At 33.3% G+C, this 20,176-nt stretch overlaps 1 protein-coding gene across 3 annotated transcripts in view; it reads right to left on the bottom strand.

The window, feature by feature from the left end:
* Positions 1-20,176, bottom strand: part of LOC136034138 (eukaryotic translation initiation factor 4E-binding protein Mextli-like) — a 61,166-nt gene that overhangs the window by 17,357 nt on the left and 23,633 nt on the right. For all 3 annotated transcript variants that reach the window (XM_065715311.1, XM_065715314.1, XM_065715312.1), the window contains 5 exons: positions 19,597-19,657; positions 15,939-16,084; positions 11,875-11,978; positions 6,699-6,769; positions 2,824-2,987 (listed from right to left, as the gene is read on the bottom strand). In XM_065715311.1, the coding sequence (XP_065571383.1) occupies positions 2,824-2,987; positions 6,699-6,769; positions 11,875-11,978; positions 15,939-16,084; positions 19,597-19,657 (546 nt within the window). The remainder of the gene's footprint in view (positions 1-2,823; positions 2,988-6,698; positions 6,770-11,874; positions 11,979-15,938; positions 16,085-19,596; positions 19,658-20,176) is intronic.

Below are 20,176 nucleotides of genomic sequence, written 5' to 3'. Positions count from 1 at the left end.
ACGCTAAAGTTTGACTTTGTCACAACTCTACTTTTTAAAATAGTAAAAACTTTAACGTTAAGAGGGATATTTTGAGGAGTGGAAATCCTCTTCCATCTATGGAATAATTTCTGTTCGTTTTAAGTTTTAATGTCGCTCCTTACTTTGAGTCGGAAAAACTTTGCTTTTTCAATTCCATTTCTGAAAGTTTTTCATTACTTTTCCAAAATGTGCTAAAAAAGATAAAACACCAAAAATAAAAATTCGACAAGAATACAACAATGAAATAATAAAAAAAGAATACAATAGAATTCATAAAGAATAAAAGAAACGCGATATGTAACTAATTTATCTTTTTTACAGGTAGAATACCGAACAAACAGAGACTATAGGAACATTGTATTTGCATGTTTATCTTTGTAATAATTGCCAATAAACAAAGAACAGCAAAATCGATAACTCTAGTACCGAGTCTAATTTTAGGTTCCGACCACGTAACAAGTGCCATATGAGCTCTTAGCTCTTCCGACCTCGTCACAAGTGCCATATGAGCTCGTGGCTCTAGTTTTTTTCTTATTTGTTACTTCCGCAAATATCCGCAATTTCGTTTGTGCGCTCAGAAACTGCTGTTCAGAAGAGGTAAAGAGAATATAACAATTCTTTTGATGGCCTAATTTTCGGAATCCACAGTGAATTATTGAGGTTGGTTCTGCGGAATAACCTCCCCCGCGGAAGATTTCCCCCTGCGCGTTAATAAAGGTCGTATTTTCAAACTTGGAAACATTTGAAAAATTCCCTCCAGCGGATAAATTTCTCCCTGTAAAAGTTCCCCACGCGTAAAATAACGATCGTTCTAAATTTATAAGCATAAAAATGTACTCCCTCCTTCATAGCAGGGAGTAAAAAGTAAAGATTTGAACTGATTGAAATGGGGAAGAAGCGTGAGCAGCTGTGTTGCACTCGGGTGGTTTTCTACTGCGATGTGTTGTCAGTAGTAGCAGTAGTATTGCTATAGCAGCCTTAGATTTGTAATAAAACATGCTAGGCTAGGATACCATCTATTCCTATTTCTACTCCCAAATCTCCTAGTAAACATACCATATTCCTACCTGGGACCATATCTATCTGTTCCTCTAATTGTAAGTAAAACTCATCCGAGTCACTAGTATCTCCGTCAGTCGGTTCAACAGGGGCATGACTGATACCCTGCTATGACTACTGACCTGATACCTGATACACTACTATGACTGATACCCTGTACTTTTTAGTCATAAAACGAACAATTAGCATTCTATTATTAATACCTTCCCAGTCTAAACAGGATTTAGCAGCTTCCTTATTCATCATGAGCCCTACTCCCTGTCTATGTACCCAATCCTTCCTGCCTCAGTAAATAAATTCTATATCACCTAAGTTCATGTTTTTACCCCTGGGGTACGAGTTTCTGAGGCTACTAATAAGTCCAGTTCGAATCGTCCCAATTCGTCAGTCAAAATGTCGATACTATAGTTATTTTTTAGCGCCTGTGTTAATATTTCATGATTAATTAAAAACTGAAATCATTAAACGACTTCTTAGAACAGCAAAAAAAACTAAAAAATAACAGACTTTAACAAGTAAATATTTCAAAGCTGGACCGATGGTTAAAATGTATTTTGGTCGGGATTTGTGTGGCCACCGTTGTGTTTGAATGTCTAAAGAATCACTAAGAAAACTACTACCCGCTTGGAAAAAGTTTAAATTTGTGTTTTCAATTTTTCTTGGGTCCAAACGTTTATGTTTGAACCCAAACATAACCCAAACGTTATGTTTGGTTTATGTGCGTCTAACGTCAACCACTTCGCTTTGACAGAGCATTTATAAATGAACGACAAAACACCATTTTTCTTTAGTCAATATACAAATAGATCTAAACACTAGAGGGGTGTTGATGCCATCCCAGCTGCTGCAAATAATCGTTAGCAATAATTTTTTTTTGCGGGATACTGATATGCAAAGATCTGTTGCCAACAATTCATGAAAGCACATGATCTGACATGAACTTGAAAAATGAACACTGAAATATAAACGAAGGTTAAAAGCAGCTTCCGAACTTATAAAAAAGGAACAAATCTGAAATGATAAACCACAACATCAGTCCACAATTTATTCTTAAATGAAGAAACTTACACATTTTATTTTAAAATTTTAATCTGTCAAAATTTCACAGTCAAAATTCTTGTCAGCTGACAGGTTTTTGCCTAAAATTGCTACCCATAACTTTTTGGGACGGTGGAAGAACATCTTAGATAGCTGATCTTAGCTCATGGTAGCTTAGGTTTAAAATACCAGATGAAATAAAGGGTGTCTCAAGAAGAAAGCCGGTAAAGTCAAATTTACCATACATTTACGGATTCAAACCCCCAAATATTAGCATCGAAAACAAATTCAACTTAGGAAGTCAATATCACCCATAAAGATGTTACCACAGTTTATTATTCTCTCCACAATAACAGAAACGCTAACGTCTTATATATATAAAAAGTTTCTTAAATTTGAACATAGTGGCATCCAAAATACATACGTGAATTTTTGACATAGTGACGTGTGACGTGAACGTAGTGACGTAAACATTTTTAATTTGAGACTACATTTCAGGTGGCTTGGCAAGGAGAAAAAAAAAGCTGTCCAGAAGAATCTCAACTAGCCCCATCCCCTTACTAATATCTTATTATAATAGTAGCAAATCATAACATCAATGATAACAAAAAACACAAAAACAATGTTGTCAACAACCATAACAAACAGAATAACGGGCGTTTTAAATCAGTCGTCCTTTTTGAAATATCCTTTAGTATTACTTACTATTATAATTCACTGGTTGCGGATACTTAACCAGTTCTTGAACTTGGGTCACTGGTTGAGCCTTGGGTTGAACCACTGGTGGATTGCTAACAGTATTAGCATTGGATGCTGGACGAGAGTGAGAAGTCATACCGAGTTCATCATCTGTGTGTTCGTCATCAGGGCTATAATACAGATAGTGATCAAGATTTACCATTATCTAAATACGAGCCGAACTTGATATCATCTATAATTCACATCTGTAATCAGTCAGCTTAGAAACCATATAAATAAAAATTATAATGGAAAATGGGAGGGGTTAGAGGGCCAAAGGCCTCACTTCAGGGCCTTAATTTTGCTGGATAGAAAAATTCCTGCACGACTTCATCAAGGTATAACATATCCACACTTTTATAAAGTCCTGTTTTATACATTGGATATTTTGGGTTTTTGCTAAAGAGGCCGCATTTATAATCCCATTCACCGAGGCAGATCATTTTTTGCTCCTTAGCTGTTCTGATCAAAATGCCCACTTATTGGTGGATACTTATTCAAAGTTCGAGAGCACAAATGTTCCAAGTTTTGCGGAATGTAAAAAGCACATAAACTGCTAAATTAACACATGTAGACATTAAAACAACGTAACATCAAGTTCTATTTCAAAAAATTCCATCGAGCGTTTGGGAAAAGCTCAAGTATTAAGCCAGTACAGCAAAGTTGGCGGTATTTTCTTAGGAAAACACAATAGGCGTGAGCATAAAAAACAATAAAACACAAAAATAGACCCAATAGAAATAATCCCATTGTAAAATTTGTACTCTGAATTTGATCATTTTTAACATATTTTAGTAACCCATTCACATTAACGCTTAGATGTACCAGAGAAAGGAAGTCAATAAACACACTTTTTTAAAGCCTGATTGGTGAAATTGGTTAAGCCTTACTAAAACCAGATGAAGCCTGAATTGACATGTGAAATTTTAAACCAGCGAAAAAACGAAAAGTTAAATTCCAACTTACTCATGCGGGAAATTTTTAAGTCAATTTAAGCCTAGAAAATGGCCAGCAATTTTTTTTTATGTGATCAATTTGAAACTTTTCAGCCTAATGGCCAAAAGGCACTTAATATACGAAAAAAAAATTCAGGACACAACCCCCTCCCCTCCCCTAATGATCTTCTTTACAGTAGCCTTAAAATGGTATTTACGAATTATGATGTAATTAAGCAAGTAAATAGAACGATAGTTTTTGAGTCTCAGAATTTTTACAACTAAACTCTGTTTTTTTGTTATGACTTTACTCCTTCCATATTATCGCTCTCATGTCTAAGGTCGTATGTGGTATTTTTCACACTTTTGAGATGCCCAAACCGCTGGCGAAGTTATTTCTTAAAGGAACGATCGACAGGGCTTGGCACATGGTTTTTGGCTACCATCTCAGAAGTCTCAGCTGCAAGTCAGATTGGCATGTAAATAACGATATTTAGCAACCTTGTTACTATGGGTGGCTTAGAAGAGTGGAAACAAGCACTAGCCTCAAAAAAACTTTCAAAACCATTTGGAGTTTCTTGGAATTTTTTTTTAAAGCTAAGCAATCGTTTTCCTCTCAGAAATTGAAATCAGACACTCACTACTACAATAATTTTTCCTTGTTATTGCACTAAAAAATTCAAAGGAACGCCAAACGCTAAGTGAGGTTAACAATTTTTTTTAGTTGGCACCGGCACCAGTTTCCACTATTGTAAGCTACCCATACTCTTTGATCGTTGCCAAAAAGGGTAGTGAAGTAAGTAAGTGTTGCACTGGTAGCTTACGCAAGAAGCTTACGCTGGATGTTATCTGTATTCCCAACCATTACCTACTGGATAAGATGTTTACAATCTTCTCTTTCTATAAGCAAGAACTTTCTCTTTCTATTTCTACAAATTGTACACTATTGGGATTGGCTATTGGGAGGGGTACACTATTGAGTAAAAACCCTACTGAATTGGGTTTTAGGTAAAAAAAAAGGTAAAGGATACGGCATTAGACTTTACAGTCCGTACCGGCGGTGCTGATCTCCGTTTCTTGGCCCTTCAGCCAGGAAGTGCAATGGGGGGTTGGGGGCCAGTCATCCTGTGCTTTCACACACCCTTCCTGTTTACCTTCCCCAGATTTCTCCAGGTACCCATTTAGAGCTGGGTCGACTCTGGCTAAGCTTACAGAGTCACCTTACAGAGTCAAACCTTACGGTTTTAGGTAATACAGAAAAACCCAACCTGTAACTATTATATTTAGTTTTCTGTATTCAAATTACTACGATATCGTTACAAAAGCCAACAAGTGAATATGACATTCCCAAAGTTAAATTATTTGGGTTCCGAATGTCTCTTACTTAATTTTTATCTCTTGGGTATCTCCAAGTAATTTTTATAATAAAACTAATGATTATATTATTACTTAATAATACTTAACATAATAGTATTACGAATATTTATGCCAAGTTCTTCCAATTCTAGTTCCAGCACTAGATCTTGTATTAATTATTTATCTGAAATAGCAAGATTTAGCGTAATTTTTACTAACAATTATTTTCCCGCTGTTCTTCCTTATTACTCGCATACACACAACTTCATTTAAGTCGGCAGCTTCAGAAAGACGACATGTCCAGAAACCTCAATTTACGGCAGGAATATGAACGACTTTTCTATTAAGAATTCCATATCAACGTCGGCAAAATCTACCAGCAATTGTCAGCTCTGAGACCTGACATATGCGCAGAGGAGGGAGGCTTTGGGCCCGTACTCTGACTCGAGAAATCAGATTTTTGTGACTTGTTTTGTATTTTCCACGTAATTAAGAAAAGGTGATAAGAGTGAGTGTAGTACTCATCAAAGCATTAGCCTGATCTCCGTAGGTAGCAAATCACCCAGCAATATGATACTTTTTAGAGTAAGATGCTCCTAATCGAGAATTCAGATTTTTGGAACTCGTCTTGTATTCTTGCCTTTTTTTAAAGTCCTAAATCCTAAAAGGTTTTTTCCTAAAGTCCTGAAAAGAAAAATTAGCTTAGAAACGAGTGCCTGATTGCAATTTCTGAAAGAAAAACAATTGCATAGCTTCAAAAAAAAAGATCCTAAGAGGCGCCAAACACTGATGGCTTTTTTTTTATCTTTTTCGTTTTTTACTGAAGCCCTAAAGTTTTTTTTTAGTTGAGGTGTAATTATTTCATAAAAGACACAAAATACTGTATCTTTTCAAAAAGATACTATTCAAAAGGCTATTCAAAAACATACTGAAAATGCTGACATCAGTAATTACTGAAATAACGTATCAGCTAAATACTTGAAGGTTGCTGAGTATAATTTCATATATTAAATAAAAAAATAAAAAAAATTAAATAAAAAAATAAAAAAATAAAGCATAATATCAAACAATCTGCAGTAACTTTTACAAATACTTACCCCCATGATCAACAATTACTTACCCCCAAACCCGACACATGAAACATTGGTTCCAACAATAGGCTTCAAAGACTAAGTTTACAAATTTAAAGTTTTAACCTGAATTAAGAGCAGTCCTTGCCCTTAACTCATAACATAATTGAGCAATGGCCCCAGTAAAATAGTCGACCCTAAGATTAACAGTAGGCGTGGAAAGCCCAGAGGCATTCTCGACCCTCTTTGTCCCAGTATCTTTTTACCTCAGTCTTTTTGGGCTGCTTGTAGGACCGACCTCAAAAGATATACTCTTTGTATATCTACTTCTTTTCGTGTTTCTCATCCTTATTAAGCTTATTTTTTTTTTACAATTGTAACTAAAATCCTGATACAACAGAGGTAAAAAAAATAAAAATAAAAATAAAGGCCGGTCTTGATGTATTAAAAACAAGGTGTAAGAGTGAGTCGATTAACTTACCTGGGGCTACGACTTTCATCAACTCCTGCATAAACCATCCTGTAATATTCATCTAGCACCAACTTGGATTGCTGCAATAAAGACTCAATTTAGCCAAGCAGTTCCAGCCTTTTACCTTAATAAGTCCCATTTAACAATTGCTTAGAAGAGGTAATTTAAAAGAAAGAGCCCAAAATAGACAAATTATAAAAAAAGTATAGTAAGCTATGGAGGAAGTCATACGAATCTTCATAATTCAGTGGAAGTTGGACCCCCCCCCCCATGAATACATTCTTTATTGGAAATAATAATTTTCATTCGTTATAAAAGGTAATATATATTATGTAAAGTTATATTATGTGAAAAAAACATGTAATTACATATATATATATATATATATATATATATATATATATATATATCAAGGCCAAACCCAGGGGGAGGAGGGTACTGAATTTGACTCCCCCTCCAAAAAAAACAAGAGCTCATGTGGCACTCGTGACGAGGTCAGAAGAGCCAAGACCCAAGAGCTCGTATGGCACCTATGACGAGGTCGGAACCTATAATTAGACTCGGTACTAGAGTTATCGATTTTGGTGTTCTTTGTTTATTGCAAATTGCAAATACAGTGTTCCTGCAGTCTCTTCTTGTTCACCATTGTAGCGTTTGTCTCACCAAGTTTCATCCGTTTTCCAAGATTTCCACTTTAAGCGTTTTCCAAGATTTCCAGTTTCCCCCTCCAACTCCCCCCAATGTGACCGGGTCCAGTCGGGATTCAAAATAAGAGCTCTGAGACACGAGGTCCTTCTAAATATCAAATGTCATTAAGATCCGATAACCTATTCGTAAGTTAAGAATACCTCATTTTTCTAATTTTTCTGAATTCTTTCTTCCACTGTTAAATACTTCCATTGGTAAATACCAAGTGTCATAAATATCCTTGACCGAAAAATGTTACAAAAATGCATATAAACAAGTTTTTTGAAATGTCTTTGTGCCCCTACTCCTCTCCCCGAAAAAAATCCCCCCAACAAAAATCTATCCTGGATATGCCCTTTATATATATATATATATATATATATATATATATATATATATATATATATATATATATATATATATATATATATATATATATATATATATATATATATATATATATATATATATATATATATATATATATATATATATATATATATATATATATATATATATATATATTCGAGTCTCCGCATAAAAAATAGAAAAAATGGCAGAACTTTTTGTGCGATTGGGGAAAGAATGTTTCACCTACAGAAATAGTTTTAATGGGATTTGAGTTTTTTTCTTAAACAAAAAAACTACAGAGTCCACGCCTTTAAATATTATATGTTCATAAAACGATACTAAAGTGTTCTGTTATAATGAAATGAAATTGGTTAAAATCAAAACATTTTTACGAGCGAAGCTAATTAGCGTTTAATTAAAATTCATTTTGTGGAGAAAAAGAGGGAGGATTTTGGAAATTGTGTTTGCTGAAATAGCAAGGCAGCACATTAGAATAAGTTCAATAAAATATCAGCAGAGTGAAAAGATAGGCTATTACAGGCTTCTTTGATTTCTTAGTTTTTTTCAAGCGGAAATATGCGTTCATAAATAATAACAAATACAAAAATAAATCAGTGAATACAAAAACTAAAAGAAACATAAGACATGGAAACAAAAACCAATTTTCGAGAACTTCAGAATAGGGGATCTAGGGAGTTGGCAAATACTTTAAATACAAAGAGCAGCGTTTTTTTTTTAATATTTAGGTAGAATCCTACATAACCGTATATACCTTTATAATTTAGGAAAAAATTGGGAGACCAATTTTCAATGGAAAAGACCTTCAGATATAGTTACGCAGTTTTTCGTGGCAGTAGAATCCACATAAGAACAAAAATAATAATAAAAAATAATAAATTTTTTTATAATAATTAAAAAAAAATTATAATAAAATAATAATAATGATAATAAAAAAAAAAGAGCGGAAAATCCGTAACAAATAAGCTAAAAAATATGACACAAAACAGTTTAAGAAGGTGCAGACTTCCTTTGAAGGTTTTTAGAAACCTTCAATTAATTGCAAAATAATTTAAAAAAAAAAAATTAAAAAAGATTTTAGTTGTCTTTAGAAACCAACAGGTTGTTAATGTTTAAATTTTTGCGAGCGAAAACGGTTGTCAAACTTAACTAATTAATCTACTTATTTGTTTTCACGCTTCAACGGAGGAAAATGTGATATTGCCTCTGAAAATTTTATTATTTAGAAACTCCAACAGATAGATCTTATAAAATCGTAGTTCTCTGGTATAAAAAGACCTAAGATAAATGGGGAAGGCCAAAAAAATATTATTTTGATGTCCTTAATACTTTAAAAAATACTAAAGTAACCTACAAGGTTCAACAAAATAAATACAAAGATGGAAAAAGCAGAAGAAGTAAAGTCAAACCAAAAATTAAATATAAACAACTTCTGATTGTCATCCCCCCCCCCCCGGAAAAAAAAAGATTACCTCGAGTAAACCACAAAACTGAGGCAGAAAAACAAATGTTAAACAAATGTTGACCCAACAAAATATCAGAATGTTTAACCATATCTAAAACAGAAAAAATTCGTTTCAATATTTCAAAAAAAAAAAAAAAAAAAAAAAAAAAAAAATCAAATACCATAAAGAACATCCACTGAACCCCACAACAAACATTCAACTATTGATAAAAGAAATATATAATGCATATATATTTGTATTGTTATATATATATATAGACTAGCAGGATCAATACAAGATACTAGGGTGTATAGGAGTGCCGTTATTGATGTTAAAAGTAAAGATCACCATTAGTAGTGTCTAAGGTTAATTTAAAGCTGAAATTTCGGAAGGGTAACTCCCTCCCGGAAATTTATGATGTTGGTAGACTTCAGGATAAAAATTTGAGAAAAAAAATTCCAGAAACAGTTGAGCACTAAACTTGAGGGTTTAAAATTTGACAATGTGGAAGATGGATGGAATAATTTCAGAAAAACAATTTGTGAAGTTGCTGATGGTGTCCTAGGGAAGAGTGCTAAGACAGCAACTAGGAATATTAGTGAAAAAGCTTTAGGTTTAATAGAGAGTAGAAGGGGTTTGTATAAGAATTATCTGAGTGATAGGTCGTATGAAAACAAAAGGAATGTAAAGAAAGTGGAGAAAGCATTAAAATATGAACTAAGGAGATGTGAAGTGGAGGCGATGGATAAAATTGCTGAGGATCTGGAAGATGCGGCTAGACGGCATAATAGTAAAATATTATACTGGCATGTTAATAAATTGAAAGGGAGTAGCCAATCCGGACTAGTCCCAGTTAAAGATAGAAATGGGGCCACAATTAGTGATAAGGAAAAAGTTAAAGAAAGATGGGTGGAACATTTTGAGAATGTGCTAAACCGAGATACAGTTGCAGGAAAAGATATAGATGAAAATGAAAAAGTTTGTGATACCTTGGATGTGAGGGAAGATTTGTTTAGTGAGGAAGAATTAGCGACAGTACTAAAAGGATTAAAAAATAATAAGGCCCCAGGTGCTGATAGTATGATTAATGAGTTTCTTAAATATGGTGGCTCTGAGGTTAGGAATAAGCTACTGAAGATTATGAACATGATTTTTGAAAAAGGGGAAGTACCCAATGATTTTAGGAAAACCTTAATTAAACCACTGTATAAGAAAGGTGACAAGAGTGAGTGCCGTAATTATCGAGGCATTAGTCTGGTCTCTGTAGGTAGCAAATTACTGAGTAATATGATACTTTTTAGACTGAGACATGCTGTAGACAAAGTTTTAAGGGAAGAAAAATGCGGTTTTAGAAAAGGTAGAGGATGTGTCGACCATGTTTTCACTCTTAGGTTAATAATTGAGAAGTCCCTTCGTTGTCAAACACCTTTGGTCCTCAGTTTTATCGATTATGAGCAAGCTTTCAATTCTGTTGATAGAACAGCGTTAACAAAGGTCTTGTCGTTATATGGTATACCTGAAAAATACATTAAAGTGATTTGCGCTAGGTACGAGAATAATGCTGCTGCCGTTAAGGTAGGAAATGAGGTTAGCAACTGGTTTTGTATTAAATCAGGAGTTAAGCAGGGTTGTATTCTATCCCCCTTTATATGGATCATTTTGATGGACTTCGTCTTAAGGAGCACAGGAAAGGCAATTGGAGACCATGGAATCAAATGGGGAGGAAGAACGCTCCTGGACTTAGATTATGCTGATGATTTAAGCATATTAGATGAAAGTGTGAGCAAAATGAATGAATTTTTAGAGGTTTTACGAGTTCAGGGTGCTAAAATAGGCTTGAAAATTAATATTAAGAAGACTAAGTCACTAAGGCTAGGAATAAGTGAAGATGAACAGGTGACATTAGGTAACGAAAAGATTGATCCGGTTGGGAGCTTCACTTACCTTGGTAGTATTATTAGTAAAGATGGTGGGAGCAGTGAAAATGTTAAAAGTAGAATAGCCAAAGCTCAGGGTGTTTTTTCACAGTTAAAAGGAGTTTGGGAGAATAGGAAGATGAGTCAGCGAATGAAAATTAGAAAATTGGAAGCTACAGTGATGACAGTAGTCAAATATGGTTCTGAAGCATGGGCACTCCGAAAAGCAGATGAAAATTTACTAGATGTTTTCCAGAGAAATTGCCTACGGATTGTTCTGGGAACCCGGCTGACTGACCGTATTTCAAACAGTAGGTTGTACGAAAAGTGTGGTTCAATCCCGCTTTCTGGGGCTATAATGAAAGAAAGGTTGAGATGGCTAGGCCACGTTCTACGGATGAAGGATGACAGATTACCGAAGATTGTCCTTTTTGGCCAACCGTCTGGGGCTACACGGAAAGCAGGTCGTCCCTGTCTGGGTCGGGAGGATGTCATAAATAAAGATTTAAAGGAAATGGGAACTTCCTGGGAGGGTGTAAAGAGGGAGGCTTTAAATAGATTAGGTTGGAGGAGGAGCGTGCGTAGCTGTGTTGGCCTCAGGGGGCTTGGTGCTACAGTGAGTTATTAGTAGTATATATATATATATATATATATATATATATATATATATATATATATATATATATATATATATATATGTATATATATATATATATAATAAATATATAGATATAAAACTAAAAAAAGGAATAAAATTGCCATAAATACCTGAACCATTTCGAAATCTTTCCCCACGATTTTTACTGACTTCCCTCCAAATGTGACAGTGTACCTGTACTCCATGCCAGAGTGATCATAAGAAGCACGTTTACCTACAATTATATTATAGTTGATTAATTATATTAAATTAATGAATTAATTAATGATAATGTGTACATCACTTCTTACATATATTATATCATAAAGTAAGGGGAAAAATAAGAAAGAGAATGAAGAAAATGGGAAAAAATCTTACTCTAACCCGACTCTTGGTCGCAACAACCGTCCCTACCAGCAATTCTTTCCATTTTTAAAAACCCAGCTTCCATTAAACAACAAAAGTAAAATAAAAATAAAATTTTTATGTTGTGGTCCAAATATCGGAATAGGATATAAATTAAATTTCAAAAGCTTTTTGTAGAGATAATTGAACTAATGTGTTTCTTAAAATCCTTGCATAATAAATAAACGCTTGAAAAACAAGTAGAATAAGTCCCAAGTAAAGAAATACACACACACAAAAAAAGATAAAAAACATATATCTTTGTTCTATGGTCAGAGCAAAGGATTTAAATACTTTCTGAAACTAAACTTGCTATACATGATTTATGATAAAAAATGAAGAATGGTTATAAAATAATTAACAAAAGGACAAAGTCCTATTAATAATAATTCCATAAAAGAGATTCACTTCACATTCTTTCTTATTTAAGAATTAAATAAAAAAACAAGTTTTTCCAACTGAAAGTAAGGAACAATATTACAAGTTAAAACGAACACTAATTATTACGTATTCAAGAGGAGTTGCCCCCTCCTCAACACCTCGCTCTTCACGCTAAAGCGTTCCGGCTTCAGAAAAATACTTATTGTTCTAATTAAACGACCATTGTGTCTCAAGAGTCGTTTTTGGAGAATTGGGAAAAAGTTTAAATTTTGGCGCAAAAAACGAAATGTTAAGGAGCGAACACACTCCTCCCCCCCACCCGTATACGTAATAATTTCTGTTCACTTTAAGTTTTAATACTACTTTTACTTTCAGTTGGAAAAACTTGTTTTTTAAATTTAATTCCTGGTCGTTTTTTAAAAACGCCAGGAAATCTGGCTCCACCTCCACGGAAAAATCCCTCTCCGGAAATATCCTTTGAAAAATTCAATCGTGGTGAAAATTTATCCCGGACAATTACCCTTAACACCACCACACGTAAATCTGAGTCAGTAAAGAGAAAGCATGACATATAAAGAAATTTCGTAAAGGAATTCTGGCAAATTTCCAAGTTTACAATTTCCCCTCGAAAGTTCACCCCCTGGAAAATTCTCCCCATGCAAAGTTCCCCAGCAAAAAATTGGCCCTCCCCTCCCCATCCAAAAATTACATACTTGCCAATAACAAATACTATTCGTAAGCAATGGGCAAATTTTATAACTTAAATACCTTTCCCCAGGGGTTGCGGGGGGTCATTTGATCTTCAAAGACATAGTTATTAGACCTTTTAACTATACTGAACAAAAATAACAATCTCAGAATTTTGATCGGCAATTGGGAAAAAAGTGGCCAGGGAGGCCTAGTTGCCCTCCAATCTTTTAGTAAATTAAAATGGGCACTAAAACTTTTAATTTCCGTTAGAGTGAGCCCTCTTCCAATGCTCTGGGCCCACGGGGTCGAAACGATCCCCCTTGAAAAGAAAACAACAAAGAAACAAATAAACACACAAATAAACAAGGATCCTTGATCTTTCTTCTAAAAGAAAAGTACCAAATTTCACACTTTAAAAGATAGAAGCTTGAAACCCCTACAATAGAGTTCTTTGATATGCTGAATCTGATAATGGGATTTTCATTAAGATTCTATGAAAAATACTTTCAGACAAACATTCTTTACTATTTAAAGAATAATAATTCAGCTTTAAGACAATTAGTTGAATTCTAATGTTGAACATTGTAATCTTTTGAAATTTTTTTATTTATTATGACTTTACCCAAATTAATATATCAGGTAAGATGGAGAAAACATCAAAGAAAATATGTTTAAAAAATAATAATGGCAAAAGAATATTAATTAAAGAATACCTGAACTCCTCTGATAACAAAATCACTTTGATACTGGGAATTTTATTGATTAGATTTTTTTCTGTCGGCTCCACGTTGTTATGGCGCAACAGTTTCCTTATCCCTTGTTTGGAATATTTGTTGTTAAGTTTCAGCATGCTTTAAACATGTATTCTTTAATTAATGTTTTCTGGTTATTATTATTTTTTTAAACATTTTCTTAAACATGAAAATTCATGACAATAATGCACTTGTAAACAGTAATTTTTCGTTAGATAAACTCACTCCAAAAACCAAAATAACTCTAAGGTTGAGTTCCAAATAGAGTAGGGAATCACTAACTACACCTTTTCACCTTGAAGCGACCCAACCAACCCGATCAAAAGGCGAAGCAATGGGAATCCGACCAACAGAGAAACTCTTTCGGCTGTTCTTGTTTTTGTTTTGCTAAGACCAAGAATGACTCGATTTGCTAGAGAAATTATCCAACAATTTTACCGAATAATATTCTGTTAACTCACGGAAACATAATCGTTAACAAACAACTTTTATTAAACGCGCAGAAATAAGACTACCATCATCACTTATTATCTTCATCTATGCTACTAAATTATGTATTGCTACCATTATGTATACAACCAATTTTTCTTACTGAAGAAATTCTTTTCTTAAGCGCTGCTATTTTTGAGAAGGAGAGTCTTAAACTGTTATTTCATGATTTGCACCCCCCGAACTACTAAAAACTACACTACTAAAAAACTAGAAACAAAAAAAAATAATAAAAAACGCCGATAGAGAAAACTCCGTTTCTATGAACTGACGATCTCTGCCCTAAGGGCTGTAGGGGATTATCAGCGGCATAGTCATTGCTCCCTTCAACTATGCTGAACAAAATGGCTACCGTGTTTTAAAGTTGTTATCGGTTGTCTTTGAGGGAATAAGAGGCATGGAGGTTTGGGTGGAAGGAGTACTTTGCCTCCAGTCATTTTTGACAAAAAGGGCACTAGAACTTTTCAGTTCCGATCGAATGAGCCCCCTCCGAAGTTTCCACAAAAGCATGGTACTATAATACATGGTACACAATAACAAGGTACTAGGGCCTTAAATGTGTTATTTCATCATTTGCACCCCCGAAACTACTAAAAACTACACTACTAAAAAACTAGAAACAACAAAAAAATAATAAAAAACGCCGAAAGAGAAAACTCCGTTTATATGAACTGACAATCTCTGCCCTAATGGCTTTAGGGGTGGGGGTGTCATTGTCAGAGGCATAGTCATTGGATCTTTCAACCATGCTGAATGAGACAATAAAAGACGTGGAGGTGGGATGGAATGAGTCCTTGCCCTCCAGTCATTTTTGACAAAAAGGGCACTAGAACATTTCAGTTTCGATCGATTGAGCCCCCTCCGAAGTTTCCACAATCCCCAATAAACTTGCTAATATAAGACACTAGAGCTTTAAATCCGTTATTTCATCATTTGCACCCCCGAAACTACTAAAAAACTAGAAACAACAAAAAAAAAAATAAAACCGACAATCTCTGCCCTAAGGGCTGTAGAATGGGGAGGGAGGTTGTCATTGTCAGAGACAGAGTCATTGGGTCTTTCAACTATGCTGAACAAAATGGCTGTCGTGTTTCAAAGTTTTTATCAGTTGTGTTTGAGGGAATAAAGGACGTAGGGGTGGAAGTGGAAGGAGTCTTTGCCCCCCAGTCATTTTTTACAAAAAGGGCAATATAACTTTCCAATTCCGATCGAATGAGCCCCCCTACGAAGTTTCCACTATACGAAGTGCCTTGAAAAAACAAATTAATAATAATACATAGAACCCACTTCACTTTTCAACAAAGTAATATCCATTATAGAAAACTGTCAATTCAAAATTCATTTTTAGATACTTCAGATTCGGCAAGAATGGAAATGGCCCAGTCTTAATGTTGTTGGTGAAAGATCTCGAAACAAGCAAAAAACAAGGAGAACTATAAAAATAGATTTAAAAAAAAGAAGAGAAAACCGTGTCTTACTTCTATGGCCAGATACCAGACTGTCATCAAGTCCAGAGCTACTGACGCTCGAGGAAGAGTCTGCTCGCATCTGGTGCCCAATACCTTCAGTTCGTACAGGCGAAGCGTTCCGACGAATAACATCAGCAATCAATTCTTTCGCGTTTCTGGCATGGATTAAATAAAATTGAATAAATTGAAATTTCACAAAATTAAATAAAAAATAAACAAAATCGTCATCCCCGCAGTACATCTTTACTAATTATACTACTGTTTCCTAAGTACATCTAAATAAGTAAGGCTTTTTTATTACTCTTTTACTAAAAAAAAGATAAATTTCTTTTTTTTAAATGTTGATTTTGACATGAAAATATTATTATTATACGCTATAATATTATACGCTAAAGTTTGACTCTTTGCCACAATTCTGCTTTTTAAAACAATTAAAAACTTTAGCGTAAAGAGCGAGGGAATGCGGAGGGGACAACCCATTTCATATACGGAGTAATTTCTGTTCGTTTTAAGTTTTAATGTTGCTCCTTACTTTCAGTTAAATAAACTAGTTTTTTTTAATGTAATCTAAAACTAAGATAATATTTATTCTCAAAAGGCAATCAGATGCTCTAATAGAGCCGAATCAATCAATCAATAAATTCACAGCAATTGAACAACACTTCACTAAATTCAACGACACTTGATCAGAGTCTCCCCCGTAAAGCTCTATGGCCAGATAAAAAAAACAAACAAACAAAAAAAAAACAGGAGAGAAACAAAAATGAAACAAGTACATGAAAATAAAACAGTTGAAAGGACTCCCAACATTAAGAGACTTAAAAAAATCTAATTAAAAAAAAAAATAAACAAAAAACTAGGCAGAGGACTACCGCATGAATTAAAGCTATTTTAAATAAGTTATTTTAAAGTTAAATCCACTTCATATGTCCAGTAAGAGAAATCAAAACAATGAAAAAACCAATACAGCAAAGCAAAAGTTAAGGAAATACTAATCAAGCATATAAATGGTCAATAAAAATCTAAGAGAAATTAATGAACACTAAAAATAAAAATCCATGTCAAAGATATAAAATGAACTTTATGCGATTAATGGAAAAAAACAACACAGGGGAGGAAGGGACAAAATGATAATATTTTATTACAAACAACTATCACAGGCAGAAAAAAAAGCCAAGAAAAAACAAAAAAACGAAACTGTTTTACGAAAAAACAGCTGGTTATGTAAAAAGAATATTTCAGATATACTAGATTTTTTCACTAAACACACTACTCATTTTACGAAGTAATTAATACTAAACTTAATACAAAATTAATACAAAAATTATTTTGATATACACACTACTCATTTTCCAAAGTAATTAATAGTGTATTTTAATAGATAGTTATTTTGATATTGAGGTATATATTTTCAAGGTATTACATTATTTGAGGTATATATTTTATTGAGGTATATACCTGCTAGTACAGAAATTTTAGACTAAATAATACAGACCATTTTCCTTATTTGTGGATACCTATCAGAATGGGCTAAAAGCTGTAGTCTATATAATTCATACTGGGCGTTTTACTGGGTAAATAAAAATATTAATTTTTGTTTTTCAAGTTCTTTGTTTCGAAATGTTTTTGGTTTCCCAGTGGTTGCTGAGGCAAAGGGGCGCTTTTATTTGAGGTATATATACCTATTTGAGGTATATATTTTATTGAGGTATATACCTGCTAGTGCAGAAATTTTAAATGGCATTTTACTGGGGTACTGAAAATATTAATTTTTGTTCTTCAAGTTCTTTGTTTCGAAATATTTTTGGTTTCTCAGTGGTTGCTAAGGCAAAGGGGCGCTTTTATTTGAGGTGTATATACCTATTTGAGGTATATACTTTATTGAGGTATATAGCTGCTAGCGTAAGAATTTAAAACTAAATAATCCTTATTTGTGGATACCTATCGGAATGGGGTAAAAGCTGTAGCCTATAAGATTCATATCCCAAGTTTAGATAACAATATTTCAAATGTTTTTTGGGAGATTAAAAATATTAATCTCCGCTCATCAAGTTCTTTGTTTCGAAATATTTTTGGTTTCTCAGTGGTTGCTAAGGCAAAGGGGCGCTTTTATTTGAGGTGTATATACCTATTTGAGGTATATACTTTATTGAGGTATATAGCTGCTAGCGTAAGAATTTAAAACTAAATAATCCTTATTTGTGGATACCTATCGGAATAGGGTAAAAGCTGTAGCCTATAAGATTCATATCCCAAGTTTAGATAACGATATTTCAAATGTTTTTTTGTGTGATTAAAAATATTAATCTCCATTCATCAAGTTCTTTGTTTCAAAATATTTTTAGTTTCCCAGTGGTTGCTGGGGTAAAGGGGTGCTTTTTTAAGTTACATTTAGTAAAGAGCCTGACTTAGTCTTTCACTGGAGGTTTTTCACATATATATATATATATATATATATATATATATATATATATATATATATATATATATATATATATATATATATATATATATATATATATATATATATATATATATATATAAAGATAGTTTCATTAACATTAATAGTTTTTTAATTTACAATGTAGCCTACAAGATTCATGAACAACAAGCAAATCTGCCCAAAAATAATATCTTACATCTTCAAATTTTCACAGGAGAGCATAAAACTAGCGTCGAAGCTCTTTGCCATTTGGCAACTTCAGTCTTCGAACTTGTATTCAAACAAAAAGGTACACTAAAATGTGGCTCGATCTCATTTTCTAGCGCTATGACGAGAGAAAGATTTTAGCCAATCCATCCATTTAGCCAGCCAAGCCCCTGTATTTTAGCCAAGTAAGCCCCTGTAATGGTCTAAGCCGGTTTGGTGCTACAATGAGTTCTTAGTATGAGAGAAAGATCAAGACGAGAGAAAAAATACGAGAGAAAGATTAAGATAAACAGGTAATCTTTTATGGATGATCGTGATTTTAGCCAATAAATCTTGGGGCAAACAAAAGACAGATCTTCCACAATAGGGCAAAGAAAAGTCCATGAGAAAGGATTTAAATGAAATTTACAGTTAACTGGAGGGAGTAGAGAGTAAATCATTGAACAAATCAGGGTGGACAAGGAGCTTGAGCCCCTGTATTTGTCTAAGATGGCTTGTTACTACAATGAGTTGTTAATAACAGATATAGTCTTTGAGCTGGAAATATTCACCTCCCCCTTCAAAACTTCCCACATCCCTATTTGCCAGTATCCCCTACCACCTAGGAAGTAAATAAGTCACTGAAACTTCTTAGGAAACTCCCTTTAAAGAAAAATAAATTTTTTTGGCCACAAAACAATGAATAATTTATTTATTTTAGGAGTCAGTCAGACCGATTCCTTTGTCCTCATATTTTCAAAGCCATCTATTAAAATTTTATGTCCTATTTTAAAAGCATATGGAAGACGGGTGTGTGTGTGGGTGTGGATATAGTCTCCTTCAAGTTGGCTTCATGACTTCATATATATATATATATATATATATATATATATATATATATATATATATATATATATATATATATATATATATAGACATTAATTTAGCCAACAACAATAGAGAATAAAATGACCAGATTTAGAAACACTATAAAAAAAGAAATTAGCAATATTAGTGATAAGAAAAAGAAAAACTTACTCAATATTCTCCTCCCCTGGACCAGTAATTTGTACTAATCGTTCCTTGGCTCCAGCTGGAACTAGAAATACATCAAAAGACAATAAATTAAAGTGAATTAGAATTTCTTATTCTATCTCTTACATTATACCAGATGAACAATTTGTAAGGAAAAGAACAACTTTCAGTAAGTTTATCTGTTTAAATATTAAGTACTTTTATTACTCTTGTGTAAATTAGTATACCAGCACTGATTCTGTAAACACAGAAATAAAGAAAAATGACCATTCCAGAGGGGGAAAAATAGGAGGATAAGGAGGTTTTTCTATGATATTTCAGACATCAAAAGTGCATGTGTAGAAGTGTTTCTATTCCATGGCAAGAATTCTCTAACTGAGCACAGCCCAACGAGCAGAAAAAAACAAAACAACAAAACAAATTCCATTAATAATAAGTAAATTAATAGATTACTGCTGGATAAATTAATTTAATCTATATAGATAAATAAATAAATTAATCAATTAATCTAAATTATATAAATCATATAGGTTTTATAATTAACTATAAATGAATAGATCAATAAATTAAAAGATGAATTAAT

The sequence above is a fragment of the Artemia franciscana genome, chromosome 12 (assembly GCF_032884065.1).
Source record: "Artemia franciscana chromosome 12, ASM3288406v1, whole genome shotgun sequence".
Taxonomy (NCBI): Eukaryota; Metazoa; Arthropoda; class Branchiopoda; order Anostraca; family Artemiidae; genus Artemia; species Artemia franciscana.
Note: the sequence above shows the minus strand (reverse complement) of the source record. Positions and strands in the feature narration are given on the sequence as shown.